Below are 21882 nucleotides of genomic sequence, written 5' to 3'. Positions count from 1 at the left end.
TGCCACCAACGAGGCCTTCAAACTGCAACTGAAACTGAAACTGAAACTGAAACTGGGAAGCTGTTAAAAGTCTTGAGTAAATTCCCTTTCTCTGTGTGTGAGTGCGTGTGTGTGCTCTGAGATACATTTTGTATAGCAACTAAATTACACTATGCAAATATTTGCATTACATACGTATTTATACAAATACACATGCATACATACATACATTTATATATCTGTATGTATATCACTCTGTATATACACATCTCTCTGTATGCATCTTCCATATAACTTATCTTATGGACGACAATTGAAAGCAACACAAAGCAAAAACTCGCAAAACAATTGCCAAAGCACTTTATGTCCTTTGCTTGTGGGCCAACAAATGCTCATGGCCCACAGCAGCAAGTATTTGCCTGTGCACATCTACATACAGCTGCATAAAGATATATATTTATATTTATATATATATATATATATATATATATATATATATATATATATATATATATACAAAACAATTCCATATCGAATAGCAAATGCCCTCGCATACATAGAACTTGAAGTTGAGTTTTAGCTAAAATCGCTTGCAGCTAAAATGTAGCTAGAAAAAGCTAGTATTATATCCGCTAAAAAAGGAAAAGAGTATATTATAATAAAGAGCTCCTCTGTAAAAAAAAGAAATAAGGAGTAAAAAAAGATTAAAGCAAGAATTGGGAAATCCCAGCACAATGCATGCTGCCAGCTAAGCGAAAGCAAGCTGAAATATAATATATAATAATATTGAGCTTTACTCTATGAACTACTCTCTGTTGACCTCTAAAGCATATGGTCGCCTCTAAATTGTGGATCGTGGCAAATCTAGGTTAAATTTTGCTCTTCTTACAACCTAAACTTATTGACTTGATTCATTAACAGGAGACTCTAGCTTATAGCATGACAAGCCTTTAGATATATATTATATACACAAAATACAGCTCGTACTCTACAGAGTAACTAAAGCGCAATGCGCCTCAGTAGAGCACACAAAACTTGTGCATCTATATACCTTTATAACTATGTGTGCACAAAGGTGTTAGAAAAACAGCAAAAGCAACTTGTGTGCAGTGCACTTTTTCCATTTAAAAGCTCTCAAAAATCTTGCCAACTAGTTGGAGTCTAATAAATCTTAAACATAACATGATCAACTACCTATAAGTATTAGAAAGCGATGAAAATTCAACTATATATATATATATATATTCTTTATATAATTACACATTTATAAATTGTTGTTCAGTCAACTCAATAAGCAGCAGCTGCACTTGATCGTATTCAATATATGTATGCATATCTATATATATATATATATATATATATGAGTTCCCAGAGAGCGAGCGTGTAGCTTGCGCTCTCTGGTCGCAGCGAGAAAACTGGTTCGGCTCTCTGGCTGCCTGGCCACATCTGACATTGACGTAATCGAGGCAAGCTCTGAGCAAGCACATTTGCCAAAGCACTTATAATTCCCAACTCATTATTCGGTGTGGTGTACGTTTATATAGTACTATTGTACCTACGCTGAACGGGCGGTCGAGTGCCTCACAGCTACAAGGGTTGATCACACGCCCCGACTAATTGTGTGAACTTTGCACTTACATGAGAGATGCCACGTGAAATGTGAAAAACAAATGGTAAATCAACCAAAAAATTCCCCAACAAACAATGAAAATTTGATGGAAAAATGTACGAAATTATATATATATGGATATATATACAAAAAACATACATATACATATATACATATACTACATTATAAGAGCAAAATGTGTTTACAAGTAAGTTGAAAGAAGAATTACCCCATAATATATATATATAATATATATAGAGAGGAGAATACACGTAGACTACACTTATCCAAGAACATGAAATTTAAGAATTATATATCTAGAAAACCAACTCAATGATGGAAAGTTTAAAGAGTACACTGAGGGCTATACCTGTATAAGAAATGCAACAAATACTTACACACCACACACGAGAATAAAACAAACACCCCCACTCACTTAACTACTTACTACATCTAATATATATGGAATATATAATACTTACGTAAGGAAAATCTACCATGTATGGAAAAAACTAAACCTAAACACAATTATCGATAACAAGAAGAAATCGAAAAAAACACTAGAATCGAGAAAACAATTCTAAAATGGAGTCGTCCCCCCTGGCAAGCGACGCAATTCCGGATAAACTAGAAAACAGCCAACAAAAACAAACAAAAAATATAAACAAATGAAAACTGCTGTGAGCCACGCCGATTGGAGGAAAGAGGGCATACTCCTCCAACTTCCAGTTCGGTAAGATCGCTTTTTTATTATTCCATTTTTATTTTCTGAAAACAAACAACCCTCGAAGCTCCTTAGTTTAAACTAATTGCTAAAACGATTAGCAGCGGCGCGTGTGACGATGACTACTTATAATCGTCAGCATCAGCTTGCTTAAGTAGCAAATGGCGCAGAGATACTTTTACTATATATTTTATATACATAGACATGTACATATATAAAGAAGAACCACAAAATTAGATATGTGTTAACAACTCCAACCCCAAACCTAACCCTGGATGACGGATTTCGCAGACCAAGAGTAGAGAATGCTTTAAAACAATTAATTATACATTTTTGGTGCCAAGCGAATGGCAGCAAAACGCAGACATTTAAATAACTCTGCAAATAGACGAACACACACACACACACACGCACACATTGCTCTGAAGAGCGAGCAAAAACAAACACTGAAAATGGATTTCCATTTAAGGCGGCATGTTGAGCACATTGTTTTTATTAAGTGTCGCATGATATACTTATGCTTGTATTTGTCTATGTGTGTGTGTGTGACACATAAACACTTCAAGTGGCAACATGGCGTGCAACTAATCCGCTGCCCAAAAAATATGTTACAAGTGGCCATAAGCAGCCAAAATTGAGCGAACGAGCGGGTGGGCGTATGGTCGAATGGTCGAGCGAAGCTGGTCCACGGGTCAAGCAGTCCCTCGAAAGCCAGCCGACCAGCTAGCTGCACAGTGGTCAGCAATCAATTATAGCTAAAGTGAAACGACAGACAGAGAGAAACACCACCAAGTGATGAGCCAGTCCAGATAAAGTTTCGTTGCTTTGAACAAGATTTCATTTATTTTATATAGTTGGTCGATCCCCCTTATTGATCGTCAATCATAATGACATTCTTAGAAATTAAGGAGTTTATTTTAGGAATCCGAAAATCAGTTCAGTTGCTCATTCCGAAATAAGCTTCATATATTCTATATAAATGATCAATACTCCCTATTGATCCTCAATCATTAAAACATTCTAGAAATGAAGGAGTCTATATTAGGAATCCGAAAATCCATTAAATTGCTCATTCCGAAATGAACTTCATATAATCTATATAGTTGGTCGATCCTCCTTATTGATCCTCAATCATTATAACATTCTAGAAATGAAGGAATGTATGTTAGGAGTCTGAATATATATTAGGAGTCTGAGTCCATTTGGCTTCAGTTGCTTATTCCGAAAAAAAGTTCATATAATTTCAATAGTTGATCCCTTATTGATCCTTAATCATTATGTCATTTTTTAAATGGAGAGACATACATCCGAAAGCAACATCACATCAGTTGCATCACATCAGAGCTGTTGCTCTGAGAACTTGAACTGATGCAATAGAGGCTTTATGTTTCGCATACTATAACTTTTAACCGTACTTAATGACTTCGGCATATGACCCAGGTTTACATCAAATAATCTAAAGTTAACTATGAAAAATAAAATATGAATAGATGTTTTTCGAAATTCAAGGGGTTCCACTGTGCCATGCCGCATTGGGGCAAACAAACATATCGTCAGCATGAAAGCAGACATCTTATGAATAGCATATGACGAAGGCAAACCTAAAACTACACTGCGCAAAAGAAAAATGCCGAACTAACTAACTAATTGTTAAGAGCAGCCAAGTTAATTGGGCAACTTTGGCTTAAGCCAAGCTGGGAAATATATATTAATTAAATATGTCTGCAATATATTTAAAGAGCCATTCAAAAGACTGCTCACGCATTTCTTTCAGTGCAGCCAAGGAGAGCTGTGAGAGCGGTTAGAGGAGGTCACATAATGCGCGCTAAATACATAGTTTGAAAATAGTTGTAAACCCTTTCATCAAGAGCAACTGCTGGCCCCTTTCCATGGCAGAGCCGCAGCAGTTGCTCTGCTGCCCAAATCCCTATTTCGTTTATCCGAGCTGACAAAAACCCATGGGAACTCGACTCGTCGTGGCTTTACAGCCAAAAGCAAGACGGAGACGGAGGGCACGGGGCACGAGGCACGAGGCAAGAGCGGCACGGTTAGCTGTCAGTTTTGCTTTTTATTTCATTTTTGATAGTCGTATGACCTTTTTTGGCATATTTTCAGTAACATTTTGTCAGTGGCGTAGCTGCCATTCCACCAGAGCCATTTCGTCAGCACAGCCACACACAGCTCGACAACGACTGTGCGAGGTGGCCTGGCCAGCTGCCCTCTCTGCGACTGCTCTGCTTCAGCGCTGATAAAAGACGACTTGAGCATGGACATAGACAGCCAGACATGGACTCTGCTGTGTGTGTGTGTGTGTGTGTGTGTGTGTGAATGGCTGTCGAAATGAATGTTGCAACTAACTAAATGAATAAATGAAAATTAGTAGAAAAAGGCTTTTGTTGTTCATCAAAAGCATATGCATACGTACGTATGTCTACATATATATGTGTATATATGAATATGTATGTATATATATAAAAAAAAATATATATATATACATTTGTACACATTCGTTTATGCAGGCTTCGATCTGTCTTCGCAACTCAGGCTATATTCACTTCGCACACGGCTCCGCAATGGCTTAGGCTTTTGACTAGCATAAAGAGAAAATCAGCTTTTGAAACAATTTTATCAATCTACCTTTGCGCTTAAAAAACATATATTTAAGCTCACTCAAAAAGTGAAACGAGTATATTGGCTTTTCGCCAGATTCGCTGTGAACTTTGTGAGCATTTACTGCGCTGATATGCTCGACTTATAGTGCTAAGATTGTTCCTATATCTATATAAATATTTAACACAGAAATGCTATTTGAAATTTGCTCTATAAACTCGAATAAACAATCCATAGATATTAGATAGATCTATAAAGAGACTCCCTCTTAAGATTTCCCAATAAATTATTAAGCTGCCTTTTTGATCGAGTACTAGTACGGGTATTATACAGTCGATGACGCCGGCTTACTTACTTATTTTGTTAACTAAGAATACAGCCATCTCTATATATTCACTTCTTGCACTTTTCTTATGATTATATTGTGGTATCGAGTTCATATATATATTTTTCATTTTTTTTTGTATGGCAAAATTCTAGAAAATTTACGCCGTTTTGCTGAAAATGTTGACTAGATTCTTAGACTTGAAACTTTCTTATTTTTATTTTCAAGATTTTTAGAAGAGCAATAGATTTGTAATACGATATACATCTCTATAGCCAAGATTATATATAATTAAGATCGATAAAAAACCTTAGAGCATTCTTATTAAATTTATTATTATTATTATTATTAATTGTTCTCCTTTATTTCTGCCTACCAAATCGTAAGTTAGGATTGGGACGTCTAACTCTAATTGACTACTACTAAATATCAACCTAGGCATATCCCTTAACATTAACTTTCACTTGAGCCGAAAACGTGACAATTTAACTACCAGTTAAATATTTGACAAGCAGATTAACGTATGATTTGCCAGTTCATTAGTGCTAGGAATACGAAGCAAGAATTCAATCGATAAATGAGTCACAAATCAGTTATATTATTTTTTTTTCATCAATTCAAAAATCGTTAAACAATTATTTAAAGCACTCGCTGCGTTTGGCTTATTTCAGCGTCGATCCATCCACAGGCAATGGGCCACACTCTCTGCTACCTACTATTTTTTGGGCCAAGCATACATAAATATTATCGTATAATTCGCTAGACAAGGAGGGGGTGGGTGGGCGGTGGGCGGTGGGCTGTGTGACGCATTGAAGCGAACGCATATCTATCATTAATATCGCTGCAGTCAGCTGCTGTTGTGCTACGAAAAAGGCTGCTGCAAAAAATATACACTTCACACACACACACACACTTGCACAGGAGTATGTATGCGCCATGAATGCCAATACACACACACACGCACGCTGGCATTGTGTGGCCTCCTCTCTAGCTCAGCGCTCGCTGAGGCTTACTGCTGCAGCAGCAGCAGCAGCAACGCCACTGACTGCTGAACTACTGCCAACTGCAATTAATCATTTTTCTATCATTTTCAGATTTTTTATACATACAAACAGCCGGTGCCACTGCAACTCTCTCTCCCCATGTATGTGTGTGTGTTGTGCATAAGTATGTGCAAATGCATGTGTGCATGTATTGCTATGTATGTGCATGTGACTGGTAAGTTATGATTTTTTCTCAATTGCCGTTTTTTCATTTTTATACCCTAAGCCTATGTGCCGAACGGGGCATATGCGACTATGAACACAACTATATGCGACTCAGCAATAACTGAAGATCAAGCCATAAGGCAATTTAGTTTTATATATATTCGAAGTCATCTTTAGACTTGCCAGCTTTGCCAGTCCAAACATTTCAGTTCTTTTTGTCATGAAATTGAATGGAATCTTGAGCAATTAGTAGATCAATAAATGAACTGCCTAAAACACAGGCATATTCACAAGTGAGCATGTATGTGTGTATGTATATATGTATGCATGCATGTATGAGGTGTGCTCCAAAGGTAAACCGAATTTGGAATTTCCGCAGTTTTTAGACTGTACTTAAATGTGAGCTTATTCAATAGGAATATTCTTCTATCATATAAATATGACTTTTCCTAAAAATATCTTTGCTCTGTTGCCAAGATCTCAGCGAACACAAAAGTTTTTCCTCTAGTCGATCGACCTATGCGCTCTTGTAGTTCACTTGAAGCTGGAGACGTCAACATTATAGAGTGGAGAGTTAAGAGAGCCGAATCAGATTGCCCTGAAAAGCACGTTCATGCTTTACTTATGGCTACAAGTTCTTAATTTTAGCTCGAGTACCTCTAATCACACATCGTTTTTTAACCAACAAGAAAAGACTAAAGCCTCAGTATAAACATTCACTTGTGACTTTTTCTTGCTTTCGAAACTAAAGAGAAAGAGATAAAGACGACATTGAACAAGATCAAAAAGGTGAATCTTTAAAGTGCTTCGAGGTTCTGATGGAGTTCGTGGACATTCATGATATTAATTGTGGGCTTTTCAAAGTGCGCGCTACTTTTTAAGCACACCTCGCACATGCATGCATGTGCACTTTAAATGACATCCAGGCAAAACGATTTCTAATGGCGTCTTCACTTAGATTAGGTCAATTGGTATATGCTGTGAGCACTCCACTCGATGCGACTTTGGCCTACCAAAAAAAAAAGCCAAACGAAAAAAATCATGCATTTTACATACGTACATGCACATATATGTATGTACAGATATCTGGTCGAAAAGCCAAAGACGACAACTTTTCGATGGCCATTGATGGTGATACGTCCGGCGCTGAGCTTTGTGGTGGCTGCAAAGGGAACTGAATGAATGCGCAAATTTCCAGGTGCGGTTGTGGGCAAAACGCCGGAGCAAAACCGCCCAAACCGCCCACTAACGGGGCTTCAGCCAAACTGCTAACAAGCTGGCGTCGAGCAACGTTGACAGCGCCATGGCTCGGTCCGGTTAGGTTTAAGTGTTTTATGAACTTGTTTCAATGAAGTCATACAAAGTGCGTGTGCCATAATATATATATATATATATATGTTATATATATATATATATATATATATATATATATATATATATATATATATATATATGTGTGTGTGTGTGTGTGTGTGTGTGTGCAGGTGACATGTGGCAACAGAAGCAATGTCTACGCTTCAGCTGTCCTGCTGTCGTGCTCTAACTCAACTCGTCGTCTGTGTCTGGGGCATTGAAGCTTTTAATTTGATTTTCGTTCAAGTGCGGTTTTCCAACCAATCCATACTCGGCTCTCTCGCTCACTGTACAGGTGTCCATATCTGTGTGCTTGTGTGTGTTAGCTCGAAACTCAATTCGGCTTTGTCGGTTGCATTGAACTTGAGCTGCTGCTGCTGCTGCTGCCTCTGACCAGCCGCATGTTGCGCTCTAATGAGCAACACACATCTTAATTACGGCCAGTGCAAAAGTTCGACAAGAAACACGTTTGATAGAGAGGCAACTGCATATGATCTTAAGCTAGGAGCTCGCTGAGCACTTGACAATCGCTTTGCGTCGCCTTTCTATGCGATTTTCATTGCTTAAAATACAAAAATCCCTATTCCCAGCAAAGCAAAAACCTTAGTTCAAATACTGTAAATAATCAATCTAATCAGATCCCTAGGCTGGAGAGTCGATATTTTAGTGATAAGAAAAGATTTTATAATAAATTTAGAAACGTTTGTGGAGCTTAAGCACGCGAAAAGGATATCATCATAATCACAAGTCATAATCGATACTTCTTTGATACTTCTTATATAATTTCAGCGCATTTCGTTGAACTGTATAATCAAGGAGCGCTCAGGACTTGAGTTCGTCTTTGCCCAATTTTCTTTTACTGCTTACTTCCTACTTAAGACGAGTGCCTCTCTATGCGATTTTCATTCAAGTGCTTTAGTAGTTGTATTTACTCATATTTTTATATATATAAGGAAATTATATAATGAATTATTTGCTGAACTTAAAATATGTGTCAAATCCTTGCGATTGCAATTTTCATTAATTGAATTGAATTATATAAAATTTGTTGTGCAATTTGGTTTTATCAACACGACAAATATGCAAATCAGCCAGGTGTGAAAGTGGATAAACATGGCCGGAAAAAACAGTGAAGTGTGTAACAGCGGAATTGCATGACTAGCAGATACCCCATAGCCAGCAGGTCAAACAAAAGCTCGTAGATATTAAGAAGACACATGACTAACAGATACCCTATAATCTATGCAGATTTATGTAAAGAAAATGCCATGAATTATTTCTGAATTAACATAATTAAATACCCTATAATAAGGAGAATCTTTCATCAAAAAAATGACAGTTTATTATTATTATTATTGATCTTAATTGATTTTTCGGATAAACAGAAAATGAATATTCTGCGAGTTTTCTGATCTTACGTGTATTCCGTGTCGATAGAATTCGATAATAAAAAATCTATAGAAATCGATCATAAATAATCGATAAAAATCGGTCGAAATCGATATACACTTCGTTTATTGAGCATATTCTAAGACTCCTCAAGCTCAAAATCTGTGATTTCTACAGACTTCAAGCCCAACTTGACCGTAGCCATGCAGACTGCTAGACAAAGCTTAATTATAATGAGATAACAAAAGCTTGCTACCAAATATAATACCCTATTCCAAGCAAAGTTCAATTGCTTTCAGGTAAAAATAAATATATAATACCATCAACTAGTAGAAGCCACAAGAGCCTCGCAGTTGTCGGTCGTTTGCAAAGGTGCTGAGCATGCGGCTGCTTCGCAAGGTGTTGGCCAACTGGACACGAAATGGACAGGTGCGGAGACGCACAAAAGGGCAGCCCGCATCGGTGGCTGGCTGGCGCAGCATACTGGCATTAAATACGGACGAATTTTGCCGCAACACGAGCATACACGGCCTCAAGTACATCAACAGTCGCAAGCTGCACACCGCGGACAGGTGAGGGCGTCAAAGCCGAACGAAGCAGAAGAAGACGAAGTAGGTAAGCAAAGAGATAGATAAAAGCAGATTTTTCTTTGGGTTCGCACTGCTGGCGGTGCTGGGCTGCGCTGGCTTTCTAATGCAAGACGCCTTTGTCAAGTGGAACACGACGCCCGTGATAGTGGGAATCAATCCGGAGCCGACATACATCACCAAGGAGCCCTTCCCAGCGCTCACCATATGCAATCTCAACCAGGCGCTGGCCGCCAAGGCCGCTCACCTGCTCAACGACTCCTCGCAGTTCGCCATGCTGCAAGTGCTGTGCCATCGCAAGCAGCGCACGCATCTAAGTCGCGGCCACAACAACTGGGAGCAGCTGATCAGCAATGTGTGTGCTGTTGCCTCTCACTTAGCCACTTTAGCCAATGCTTCTCGTTCACTCCAGATCTCACAGCAGTGCGGCGCCATGGTCATCGGCTGTCGCTTTGGTGCCGTCGACTACCATTGCGAACGCATGTTCCAGCCGATCATCACCGATGAGGGTCTCTGCTGTGTCTTCAACATGCTCCATCCACGCTTCATGTACAAGCACCAGTATGTTAAGTACTCAGACTTATGCACAAATCGATAGTTATCGAAACTGCTGTTCAGTTATCGGCTGACTTGAGCGACAGCAGCAAGAACTATATCAGCAGAAACTACCGAATCGAGCTACAGTAATACTTCCTACTGCTCCTACTTCTCTTACTCAATTCCAGCCCTTAGCTCAATATCACTTTCAATAAGTATCGATTTCCAGATAAGCTTTTTTCTAGCTAACGCAATAAGCTTGAGGAATATTTTGATCTACATTACATAGAAGCTAGAAACTTGCAATTTTAGTTACATTTTCATAAAATTTGCTGTAAAAACTTCTGCCAAAATCGATAATTATCGACAAAAGTGCAATAATATATAAGAGAAATCAATTTATATTTATTATATTATATAGAAACCCGATGCTGCTTGGCAAAGAAATAGTTGTTATCTATATACGAGAATATATATACAATTTTGTAGATCTAAGTGGATAAAAACTGATCAATTTGAGGTATAAAAAAAACCTTTAACTAGATTGAATATGAATGAGTAAAAAGTGTGTAAAATTTACTGTTAGATCAGAAGGTCTGGTATTATAATTCTCGAATAGGTTGAGGCCACTAAATATATGAAGGGTATAAAGGTATTTCAAATTGTATGTAGCAGGCAGAAGAAGGCGTGTCAGAGCCCATAAAGTATATATATTCTTGATCAGGACGACAATCTGTGTCGTTCTAGCCCTTTTCAACAGAGACACAGACAGAACTTAAGATAGCTCACTTATAGTAATCGATAGCTATAAGCGAGCTATCCACAATTTTCATCATCATTTTCATCATCCATAAATGTTCATAAATCACTTGAATTTTCTTGCAGTGTGCCGCTGACGCTGCGCAATGTGAGTGTATCGAAGGGCTACCGGGCAGTCAACTGGCATGCGGAGCTCGGTTACAGTCGCAGCTTGAAGAATGATTACTATCCACGCGCCTCGCTGGGCACTGGCGAATCGCTGGGCATGTCGCTGATGCTGAACGTTGAGGCTGATGCGTACTACTGTTCGTCCAGCAATAGCATTGGCTTCAAGATCGCCCTGCACAGTCCCAACGAGTCGCCGAATGTGCGCGAGACGGGCGTCTTGCTAGCACCGGGACTGGAGACGAAGCTGCGCATCGAGCCGGCGAAAATAATGACGGAACTGAGTCTGAGGCATGTGCATCGCAAGTACAGGCACTGCCTCTTCCAGAACGAGGGCAATCTCAGCTACTTTGCCCACTACACGCAGCGCAACTGCGAAATGGAGTGCATGTCGCGGCTGCTGTTGCAACGCTGCGGCTGCATTGCGTTCTATATGCCACGCATCAATGGCAACGACACCGTCTGCAGCATACGGGAGGCGCAGTGCGTGGAGAGCGTGCGGCTGCACACGATTGGCCTCGTGGTCGAGTCCTGCCTGGATAACTGTCTGCCCAGCTGCTTCGATCTCAACTACAATGCGATCACCTCTGCCACCAAAATCTCCTACAACGACTTTCGCATCGCCAACGCCCAGGTGCGCAACCTTAGCAAGGCCTACGTGGAGCGCAACATAGCCATCGTCAATTTGTACTACAAGGAGCACACGTTCCGTGCCAACAAACAGACCGAGTTCATCGGCATATCCGATTTTTTGTGTGCGTAAAGGCAGAGGCCCGAGGACAGTGCACGTTTCGGCTTGCCGCCTCTGAAATACCCTAGCAAATTGAGATTATTGATTATATATTATATATTATATATATATACATATATATATATATATATATATGTATATATACACGAAAGATATCCGCTCGTCATCCTTTCTATTCAAGCCCTAATTTCCCATCTTCTCATACAGACATTCCTGTTTCCTGACAAAATTCAAGGGGTATACAAAGGCGGAACAGCACAAATTCGAAAGGAGAAAAAAGTTTAAGCCACAATTGAAATTTGCACTGTTTCTTTTTTTCCTGCATTTACAGCCAACGTTGGCGGTTTAATGGGCCTGTTTCTGGGCTTCAGTTTTCTGTCGATAGCCGAATGCGTGTATTTTGCCCTCATTCGTCCGTGCCGCATTTGTGCACAGTTGCGCCGACAGCGCTCGGTATCGACCTTAGAGCTAGGCAGAGGCAGAGTGACACCGCCAGTTGTAGTTCCAATTAAAAGAACCAAAGCGCACGTAAGTGCGATGATGCCACAGCAGCAGTGGCAGCGACAGAGACAGCGGCAACAACGCATTTCACCAGCCAACTGGTTCAAAACGGAGCTTGGCCAGCAATACAGTTTGGCTTAAACGCACTTCAAATGTATGTAAGAAACTTCATATATTATAGATTTATATTTTACTTTATAATATATCCCAATATTTGGTAACTACATCAAATTGTGGTAGACCAAAATTTGTTGGCCTCTCGTGAGCCATCGTAAAATGTTTCGCTTCCTTCTTCACTTCATCGTCGAAAATCTAAAATGTCAAAGAGTTTAAAGTTAAACATATATACAAATACATATGTAAGTAAATTTGAATATTCAGGAACTGTACTAACATCGCATTCCTTCATTTCCAGCAACGACGATAGATCAAATTCAACTATGGGCAAACTCTTGGTGATAAATCTTGCTGCATTGGCTACATCGGGTACCGCGTGCTTCTGTAAGAGCAACAGCTCCCAGAGCGAGCTTTTCAGGGCGCCTGCTTTGACCGGATCCACTTCTGTTTCGTCATAAGGATCCGCAATCTCAATAGCTATAATTGCAATAAATTTATTTCAATTATAATCGAATTAACTTGTATTATATTTGGCATATGGCATACCGCTTGCCGCTCCCGTTGCACAAATGAGACGCTGCAAACCTGTGTGCCGCAGCAAGAGATTGCATATGAATCGTATCATTATAATGGCATCCTCCGTTGGACTCTTGAGGGCGAGTCTAGCCAAACGCTTAACGAACGCGGCCACCAGACTTTCCGGCAAATGCGTCGATGTCAGGAATATATCGGCCAAATAAAACAGGCGCGCTTTGTACTTATTGTAGAACATGCGTGGATAGAACATGTTATATAGCTTCTGATACACATCGGGATATGTTATATTTTGCTGTTGCATCAGTGTAAAGATGCCTTGCAATGCCAGCAGGGCAATGGGGCCATCTACAAAGATAGATTAACGAAATTGAATTATATGAAATTTTAACAGTCGCTCCTTAGCCTACCAAACTGATGCAGTGAATCCATAAGAAAGTCTGTTAGCAAAATGGGATTCTCCAAATGTGGAAGTATGCGTTCCAAGAGCACCACGAGAACCTGGCGATGCACCTTCTCGTCCAGCCCACTGCACGCTGCAATGATGCCATTCCAAGCAGTATTTAGAAGTTGTCGCGTTTGCTCGTAATCAAAGCTTGACTCGGGTCCAATATGATATTGTTTGGCGTTCAGCACAGTTTTCCCCAAGTCCAGCAAATTAATGATTGCCAAATAGTTAAACGCTATATTTGGCGTATCCACAAAACTATTTGGTGCCAACTCAGGCAATAGTTCATATGTCAACTGCAGCACGTCTAGGCAACAAGTATATTTCGCAAACTCCGCCAGAGCTGCGGTTGGCGTTGCCTCCGAGTTGATCAGCGCCTCAAGAATGCTGCGCAGCCGCTCAACAGGCCAGGCATTAGAGCTACTGTGCTTCGCTTCGGCTGCTATCAGCTGCATGCAAATCTTGATCGCAACGCCAGCTTCCTCCTTGGAGGTACTGCTCAAGTTAGTCAGCAATAAAGACCAAGCTTTGTTGTAGAGTATTTGACATTTTGCATTAGATTCCTTTGCCTGGGCCTTTGCTTTTGCCTTATTCTTTTTATTTTCGACAGCTAAAATGATTTTCCGCTTGAGCAGATTCCTGAAGATGACTTCAAGCACGTGCATAACGCCAACTGCATTGCTGTCAGGATTTTCCTGCAAAATTATCATATTACGCTTTTGTTTTTTACTTCTTTTCCATTTACTTACTAAGAGATAAACAATTTCCTTTAGATCTTTTGCGTTCACATTGCTGGAATTTAAGAAATCGTTGGCTTTTTGCTGTAGATCGGCTGGCACATTTGCACGTTTAACAGCCAGATCCGCAGTCTGTTTATTGACGGACTTCTTTGCCAAATTTGTTTGTTTCATGCTGCAGTATTTATCATTCGGTGTTATTTACAAAAAAATAATAATAATAATAATAAAACGTGCGCGCAGTTGAAATGCTGCCAACTTGTTAAACTACTTTATGAAAAGTTTGGCTATAATTAGTACATTTTTGGCGCTGCTTAGCACATGTGTGCGTATGTGTACATATGCTTAAACATACATGTTGAAAAGTTGTTTTGCCTATAATTGTGAATAATTAGCAATTAACCGACATGAATGTTAGTACAGACTTTAAACCTGTGCTGACCCGCGCCGCGCTTGCGTTGAAGAAAACGTCGGAGGACACTGGATTTAAGGCTCTGGTATTTCAAGAACCGCAAGCGACATTCACAACAAACAAACTAGAGAAACCAGCAACAGGCAATGGCAAAGGCAAAACAACAGACGGCGACAAGTCAAAAAAGGAGGATGACAATGAATTTGACATTAAAAAAGCACGACAGGAGGTGCTGAACTTTGCCATATCTAATCAACGAACGATCAAGAACAAACGAAAAATGGAAATATTTCAGCTGGTAAAACTTGGCGCCAAGCCGCCAAAAAAGGAATACAAAAACTACAAGGAACTCAAGGCGGAACGCAAACGCTTGCAAGATACTCGAGACGCGCGCAAAAAATTCCATCAATTGGGCAAAAATCAAACTGGCGCAGCGAGCGTGAAGTGCAACAAGAAAACGAAGGAAAAGCGGCGAGCGCCTGTTGCTAACATAGGCCAGCATTATGGCAAAGCGCAGCCTAAGTTAAAAAAACGAAATTAAAAAAAAAAACAAAGCTATATTAGTGTGTTTTCAATGATAGTGGGGAAATTCGGAATGTTGTAAACAAATAATCTGTATTAAATATATGTATGTGTGTTTACGTATGCATGTGTGCACCGTTAAGTGTTCGCTGATTATTGCAACTAAATGGCAACGCCACAAGCTTAGAGCTGCCAATCTTTTATAAATCATATGTTTTTGTTGTTTTTTTGGCACTTCATATTTGTCAGTTGTGCGATTACGTGAATTCTGTTGGAGGTATAACGTTTGTGTTTAGTTTGCCATCAAAATGAACGCAGCCCCACGCGCCGCCTTTAATCAACTACTACGCCGCGGCTACAGCCAAGCGACAAAGGGTACAGGTGCTTCAAAACCCACACCAAGCAGCGGCAGCAGAGTCGCCGCTACGCCTGGAGCAGCAGCTCCCGTTAAAAATGTAACAGGACTAAGTAGCGCCTGTGTAAAGCCAACATCGACACCAGTTGGCCCTGGAGCATCTGCAACTAGCGGCTACAAAGTTCCGGAATATTTCTGCTTCAATCGGTTCAGTTATGCTGAGGCTGAGGTCGAAATGGCTAAATACCGTTGCCCACAGCCATCAGCGTTGATTAAAAACTAAAATACTGTAATTATCGTGCAAACGCCATAAAAAATGTTATTAAATAAATACATATATAATAAATGATGATATGAAAATATACGCACAAGTTCAGAACAAAACAAGGCACATACCGACGTACATATATAAATGTATATACTTATATATACCTATTTATATATGTATATATAGAGAAATGCGTATGTATGCATAATAATATCAAAATGTATGGAAGTATGTATATATTGGGCATGTCCACCTGTTACACAAGGTTGGCAGCCCGACACATTTGAGCATCAGTTGGCAGTCCTGTTTTCTTCTTTTATTTTTGCACTCGCTCTCTCCTCTTTCACTTCTATTTCTCTTTATAATTTCATGGCGAGTGGCAGTGCTGTGGTGTTCTGGGTAATCGACATCGAAAATATTGAGCGCGGGAAGTGATATTATTACAGTTTTGCATCCAAATTGTCAAAGCAAAAAACAGAACCAAGTAAAATATATTTTTATTTAATTTGTGTTAAAAACTTTGTGCATCAAACCTCAACAAAAACGAATATAAAAACAAACTATAAGATTTGTTGCACGGCGCAAGCCACGGGGTAGCAGCTCTGTTTGTGCGTGTATGTGTGGTACAGTTGGGTAGAAAAACATTGCTGGCCTGGCAGCGCCGCACAAATTTATGAGCTCCAGAGCAAAAGCAAAGCAAACGAAAACGACCAAAAGATCTTTTCAAAACAAAACACAGTGGTATTATAAAATTTGGTGAATACTAATGCTTGCATAGACGTTACAAATATAGTAATTTTACTGCAAATAAATGCAAATAAAAATGTATGGCGTTGCCAATTTGCTGGTATTATTCACAAACAGGGACGTCTTGTCGAACGCAATCGAAAACGCAGTGCAGTGAAAGTGTGCGAAACAGAAATCACAGTCTCTTATGAAAAGAAAAACCGAAAAATGTAAAACCATTTAATGTAAGTGCGAGACGATTACAAATTGCAGCAACTTTAGATAAAATAATAATGTTTTATTTAAATGAAACAATATACATCTGTACACATATATGTGTGCATATATATCAATATATATTAATATTAGGTATATGTATGCGTATATACATACAACTGGCGCGCAAAAATCAACGTAGTTGCTAATAGAGCACCAAAAATGACAAAAAATGGGCGCCAGAGTTGTCGCACAATCAGAATAGTGAGGAGCACGTGATGTGCTATTTCAACACGAAATAAACACGAACTGATAAGCATATAATTTAATTAAACATGATTATTAGATTTAAATGTAATTTTAAAGGCATTCAAACGTACTTAGATTTATTTCGAATAAAAATTGTTTTTTTTTTTTTTATATTAATACAAAATATAATACATTATTAATATATTTGAATGCATTCACGAAGCGATGAGACGCTCATCTCTAATTAGGTCTGCCTGCCCGTGTTGCCACTATGTATTTCAAGTTTTGTTTTGTTTTTTTTTTTCTGGCATATTTGCGATTACAAATAGTTTACACGATTCTTAATCAATTGCAGTGACTTATGAAAAATGCGAGCTGGAAAAAAAACGGAAGCTGAGATAGGAAAGACTCGATCGTGCATAGTATACGTAAAAAATCTGAAGGAATCAGAAGCCACCGATAAAATCAACTCATCAACGACATCCGGTAAACAGACGAAAACAGTGCGCATCGCTGCTGCCGCCGCCGCCTCTAAAATACCAACAAGACGATCTATTAAGGAAAAAGAGCTGGAACAACTGGAACGAGAGACATCGCGAGCGACGCGCACCTCCAAACGAGCCACGACCATTACAAACATTGAGCTGCTTCCAATCAAGAACAAACCAATTGTGAGCACTCCGACTGCGGTAGCAACACGCACACGCAACAGCAAAGCCGACGAACCAACCACAGTGCCAAGGGCAGCAGCAAAGACGGCGAAACAACAGATCAAGGCAGTGGCAACACCATTGACCAAACGGCGCAACACAGCGCTAATATTACCCGTAGCTCGGCCGTGCACTCCGCTTAGCAAGCGGTGTGACACGATAGCGCAACAGCAGATCGTTAGCGAACCGAAAGCTAAAATGTACAAACAGTCAAAGATAGCCGCAACGGCAGTGGCAACGCCACCGCCAACGATTGCGGCGAGTCGTTCCCGTCGCTCCATCAAACCGAATCCAAAATACGCCAGTGACGATATGGTAACGCCAAAGTATGTGGCCGCACTCTCCAGCGATAATCCCAGCAAGCGATCGGTGAAGCATCTATTTGCCGATGACGATGACGACGAGGATGAGGATCTGCGCGATTTGATAGAGGAGGACAACGATGACGAGCTGACCGATGCGGCATTCAATCCGCAACTGCACAAATCCGATGATGATGATGACATAAGTGAGCGCGACTTCGAACAGCAGCTGCGGCGCGAAAAGGTGCCACCCAAACGTGGACGTGGACGTCCACCGAAATCCGCCAGTGCAGCGACAGCGTCAAGCAACAGTGCGTCCCAAGCCGGACGTGGCGGAGCCACGCACTTGCAGCAGCTGCGTCGCACAATGGCGCCAAATTTGGCGCGATCACATATTAAGGTAATGGCCTCTCCGGCGGTGGGCAACAAACGCAAGCTTGAGGACAGCAATGATACTCCAATAGCACGCAAGCGCATGACCACCGACTGGCCCGTCATTAATGGCAGCACATCGGTGGCCAAAACCTCTGCCATTACCCTGTCCACCAGTCAGGCCAAGCCAAAGGTCGTTGTGGGCAGCAGCAGCAATAGTGGCAACAGCAGCAGCGCCGGCGGCTTGCGCATGGTACAGTCAACAAGCGCCAAACCGCGGCCGGCGTCGACCTTCAAGATGGCAACGCCCACAGGAGGTGCGCGCAATGTTGGCACAGCTACAGTGGGTCGTACGGGCACAGTGGGCCGCCCGCCTGGATCGACCAATGCGCTCAAAGTGCAAAAGGCAGCAGCAGCAGCAGCGGCAGCTGCGAGTGCTGCGGCCACAGCTATGAAATCAGCAGAAACAGACGATGTGCCCACGTTCACAATCGTTAATATTGACGACATTATAAATCAGGATGATGTGCTCATTACACGCTCCTCTTCCAACAGCATCAGCAGCGGCGGCGGCAAGAAATTGTTGAGTGCCGCGAGGAACAACAATAATTCGCGCACAAATCAACCCACTTCCTCCCCCATAACACCGATCGGCAGCAGTAGGAATAGCGGCAGCACGCCAAGCGCTAATTCAACGGCAGTCTCAGCCAACAAAGGTCTCAAGACAACAACAGTGGGAGTGGGAATAAGAACAGGAGCGACTACAAAGCATCCATTGACGATTAATCATAATAAACAGACGTCGCTGGTCGTCTCTGTGGGTCAAACGAAGCCGCGACCGCGCATCCTAAATGCGGAAATGGGCAAGAAGACGCAGCCGATGATGAAGCCCCTGATGAGCATGGGCAAGGAGTTGTGTCCCATGACCGATGGCGATAACACCGAGGATGAGGATATATCCAATGATCTGGCAGACGATGACATCACCATATCCCCACCTGCAGCAGCAGCAGCAACAAATCAAACGCGCATAATGCGTCGTGTACAGACTACAAAATGGATGCCCAACCGACGACACGTCCTTTCGGCGACAGCGTCGACAAATGCCAGCAACAATCAAAGACATCATCAGCAACAGCAACAACAACAGCAGCAGCAGCAGCAACAACAACAACAGCAACAGCAACATCATCAGCAACTGGCCTCTGGTACAGATCGCAAGCTGACCAAGTTGCTGGGCGAAAACAGCGACGATGATGTATTTAAGAAGCCGGCCAGTCCATCGACATCAACGCCTTCGCAGCGTCGCTATAAGGAGAATACAGCGGATGAGGATGCAGCCATGACTGCAGCCGAACCAGAACCCGAGGCCAAACAGCCCAAATACTTTCCACCCGAGACAACCACATATTGTGAGGAAGACGGTAGAATCGTCAAGAAGATTACCTGCTATGAGACCTGGCATGTGATCAGCACGCCCAAAGAGCCATCGAGCAAGACACGCCAGCAACGCACCTGCCTCGAATTGCCGCTGGTAAAGCTGGCCAATGTGGCAGCACGCATCAAGTTCCCGTCCAGCAAATGGACGAGCAAGGTGACCCTCTACAAGCTGTCGCCATCGCTCATGCAGCGCCAGACGATGACCATATTTACCGGTGATCTAAAGAGCTACAATATACACGAAGAGGAACGCCACAAATATCAGCCATCGTGCGTGCTCTTCCGGCGCACCGTGCTCGATCGGAGCAAATGTCGAGTACCCTTCGATCGTGCCATCATCTTCAAGAACAAATGCTTCTATGCTAACATTGAGGGCAAGCATGTCAATCTGTTGGGTGCACCCGAGGTGGTTAACTCCGTCAAGGATGTAGAGATACTGATAGATATTGTAGACTCGCTGGCCCTATCCAGCGATCTCGTTGAAATGGTCACGTCCAAGTAGTAAGCAGCTTGGCTGGGTGGGTATGTAGGGATGTAATTGATGATGATTATAAGTACATACTCCAGTGTGTATGCAACAGCAAAGACATGCATACATACAGATACACACACATATATATACATATATATATACACAGATATATATATACATATATAAATATTCTATTTTTTTGGATTACCTATAATCTATTTTTTTTTATTCGATTTAAATTAGTTGTAATAGTTACTTTAGCGTAATAGTTACTTTAGCTGTTCGTTATATCTACATAAATGTAATAAAAAAAGAAAGAAAAAACTACAAAAAAATAAGGATTTCAAGGTAAACTTCACTAAGCCCAATTACGTGTCCAAAATCCCGTAAATCTATGTAGTAATATATATACATCTATATGTATATATATATATATATATATATATATATATATATATATATATATATATATATATATATATATAATATATACATATGGCTATTGCAAATCGTTTCAAAACTCTGGATGGGCATGCCGCTTGGACGAACGACTTTCAGTGTAAAATCTATAATTTTAACATAATTTTAAATAATAAAAAATATCTATATATATACATATATATAGGCGTAAAGATAAATTTGGAAAGAGAAACAATATCACTTTTTAATTTGCAAATAATAAAATTAAAGTTTAGTTGATTAATATTTTATGTAACAAAATAACCGTTTTACACCCAAATGGCCGGTGTAATAAATTAATAGTAATAATGATAATATAATATTAATTTTATTTCTATGTAAAGCGATGAGAATGTGTAATCAATAAAATATTTAATTTTTATTTCTATGTAAAGCGATGAAAGGTGTAATCAATAAAATGATTTAATTTTATTATGTTAAAAAAAATATTTGAATTATTTTCGTATAAATTAATTTCAATATATTTTTTTAAATGCTAAATTTGAAATTATATTTTTTGTGACAATTTTCTGATTAAACAAAATATTAAATATCCAAGAAAAGTGTTTTATTCTATTTCAATAAAATAAAATAAAATTCAAATTAATTTAATTTAGAACAATAAAAATCGAACAATTTAGGCCAGTGTGTACACACCTGTAATTTATTGAAAATTCATCGGATTCTCATTCGATCTTAATACAAAAGCATTACGCTAATAGGAATATAAATAGCTACTGCCACAGATAGATGCGGCTAAAAATATTTATGCAATCGAGCAATGGGCATACACTTGTTTTTACAATGTATGATTTAAAAAATCGATTAGCACTGGGATTTACAGAAGAGTTAGTAGGCAAGGGACTACTAAGAAAAAGAGAATATATTCAATTCTACAGAGCTAATGCTCTTATGATTGTAGCTTAAACAAAGCATTTTGTTATCATTATTTTGCTTTTTTCCTAACAATAATTTTCTAAAAAAAGGCTATCGATAGCTATCGCACAGTTGCGATATGTCTTTTGTGTTTGGGTAAGCGTGACAGC

At 40.1% G+C, this 21882-nt stretch overlaps 5 protein-coding genes across 6 annotated transcripts; 4 read left to right on the top strand and 1 right to left on the bottom strand.

Annotated features, from left to right (window-relative positions):
• The first annotated feature begins 10043 nt into the window (after nt 1-10043).
• On the top strand, nt 10044-12813 carry LOC111601847 (pickpocket protein 28). The gene is made up of 5 exons (XM_023318682.2): nt 10044-10139; nt 10197-10345; nt 11207-12000; nt 12328-12651; nt 12738-12813. The coding sequence occupies exons 1-4, from the start codon at nt 10059-10061 to the stop codon at nt 12636-12638; spliced, it is 1335 nt and encodes a 444-aa protein (XP_023174450.2). The 5' UTR covers nt 10044-10058; the 3' UTR covers nt 12639-12651; nt 12738-12813.
• On the bottom strand, nt 12693-14518 carry LOC111601846 (nucleolar complex protein 4 homolog B). Its single transcript, XM_023318681.2, has 5 exons — nt 14346-14518; nt 13559-14291; nt 13161-13496; nt 12892-13091; nt 12693-12809 (listed from the first exon to the last, which is right to left on the bottom strand). The coding sequence occupies exons 1-5, from the start codon at nt 14505-14507 to the stop codon at nt 12693-12695; spliced, it is 1548 nt and encodes a 515-aa protein (XP_023174449.2). The 5' UTR covers nt 14508-14518.
• A 123-nt stretch (nt 14519-14641) lies between these two features.
• Nucleotides 14642-15320, top strand: LOC111601848 (uncharacterized protein C1orf131). Its single transcript, XM_023318683.1, has one exon. The coding sequence runs from the start codon at nt 14741-14743 to the stop codon at nt 15284-15286; it is 546 nt and encodes a 181-aa protein (XP_023174451.1). The 5' UTR covers nt 14642-14740; the 3' UTR covers nt 15287-15320.
• Nucleotides 15321-15480: 160 nt separating this feature from the next.
• On the top strand, nt 15481-15986 carry LOC111601849. Its single transcript, XM_023318684.1, has one exon. It carries the CDS (start codon nt 15576-15578, stop codon nt 15903-15905), a length of 330 nt encoding a protein of 109 aa, XP_023174452.1. The 5' UTR covers nt 15481-15575; the 3' UTR covers nt 15906-15986.
• A 252-nt stretch (nt 15987-16238) lies between these two features.
• LOC111601832 (AF4/FMR2 family member 4) lies at nt 16239-20538 on the top strand. 2 transcript variants are annotated; one of them, XM_023318661.2, is made up of 2 exons: nt 16239-16374; nt 17437-20538. In XM_023318661.2, exon 2 carries the CDS (start codon nt 17450-17452, stop codon nt 20405-20407), a length of 2958 nt encoding a protein of 985 aa, XP_023174429.2. In that variant the 5' UTR covers nt 16239-16374; nt 17437-17449; the 3' UTR covers nt 20408-20538. The 2 variants fall into 2 exon arrangements, with proteins under 2 accessions (XP_023174429.2, XP_023174428.2); XM_023318660.2 differs by having other exon boundaries at nt 16239-16861.
• The last annotated feature ends 1344 nt before the right edge of the window (nt 20539-21882 follow it).

Source organism: Drosophila hydei, unplaced genomic scaffold, assembly GCF_003285905.1.
Source record: "Drosophila hydei strain 15085-1641.00,03,60 unplaced genomic scaffold, DhydRS2 tig00000232-arrow-arrow-pilon, whole genome shotgun sequence".
Taxonomy (NCBI): Eukaryota; Metazoa; Arthropoda; class Insecta; order Diptera; family Drosophilidae; genus Drosophila; species Drosophila hydei.
This window is presented reverse-complemented; position numbering and strand designations above follow the sequence as displayed.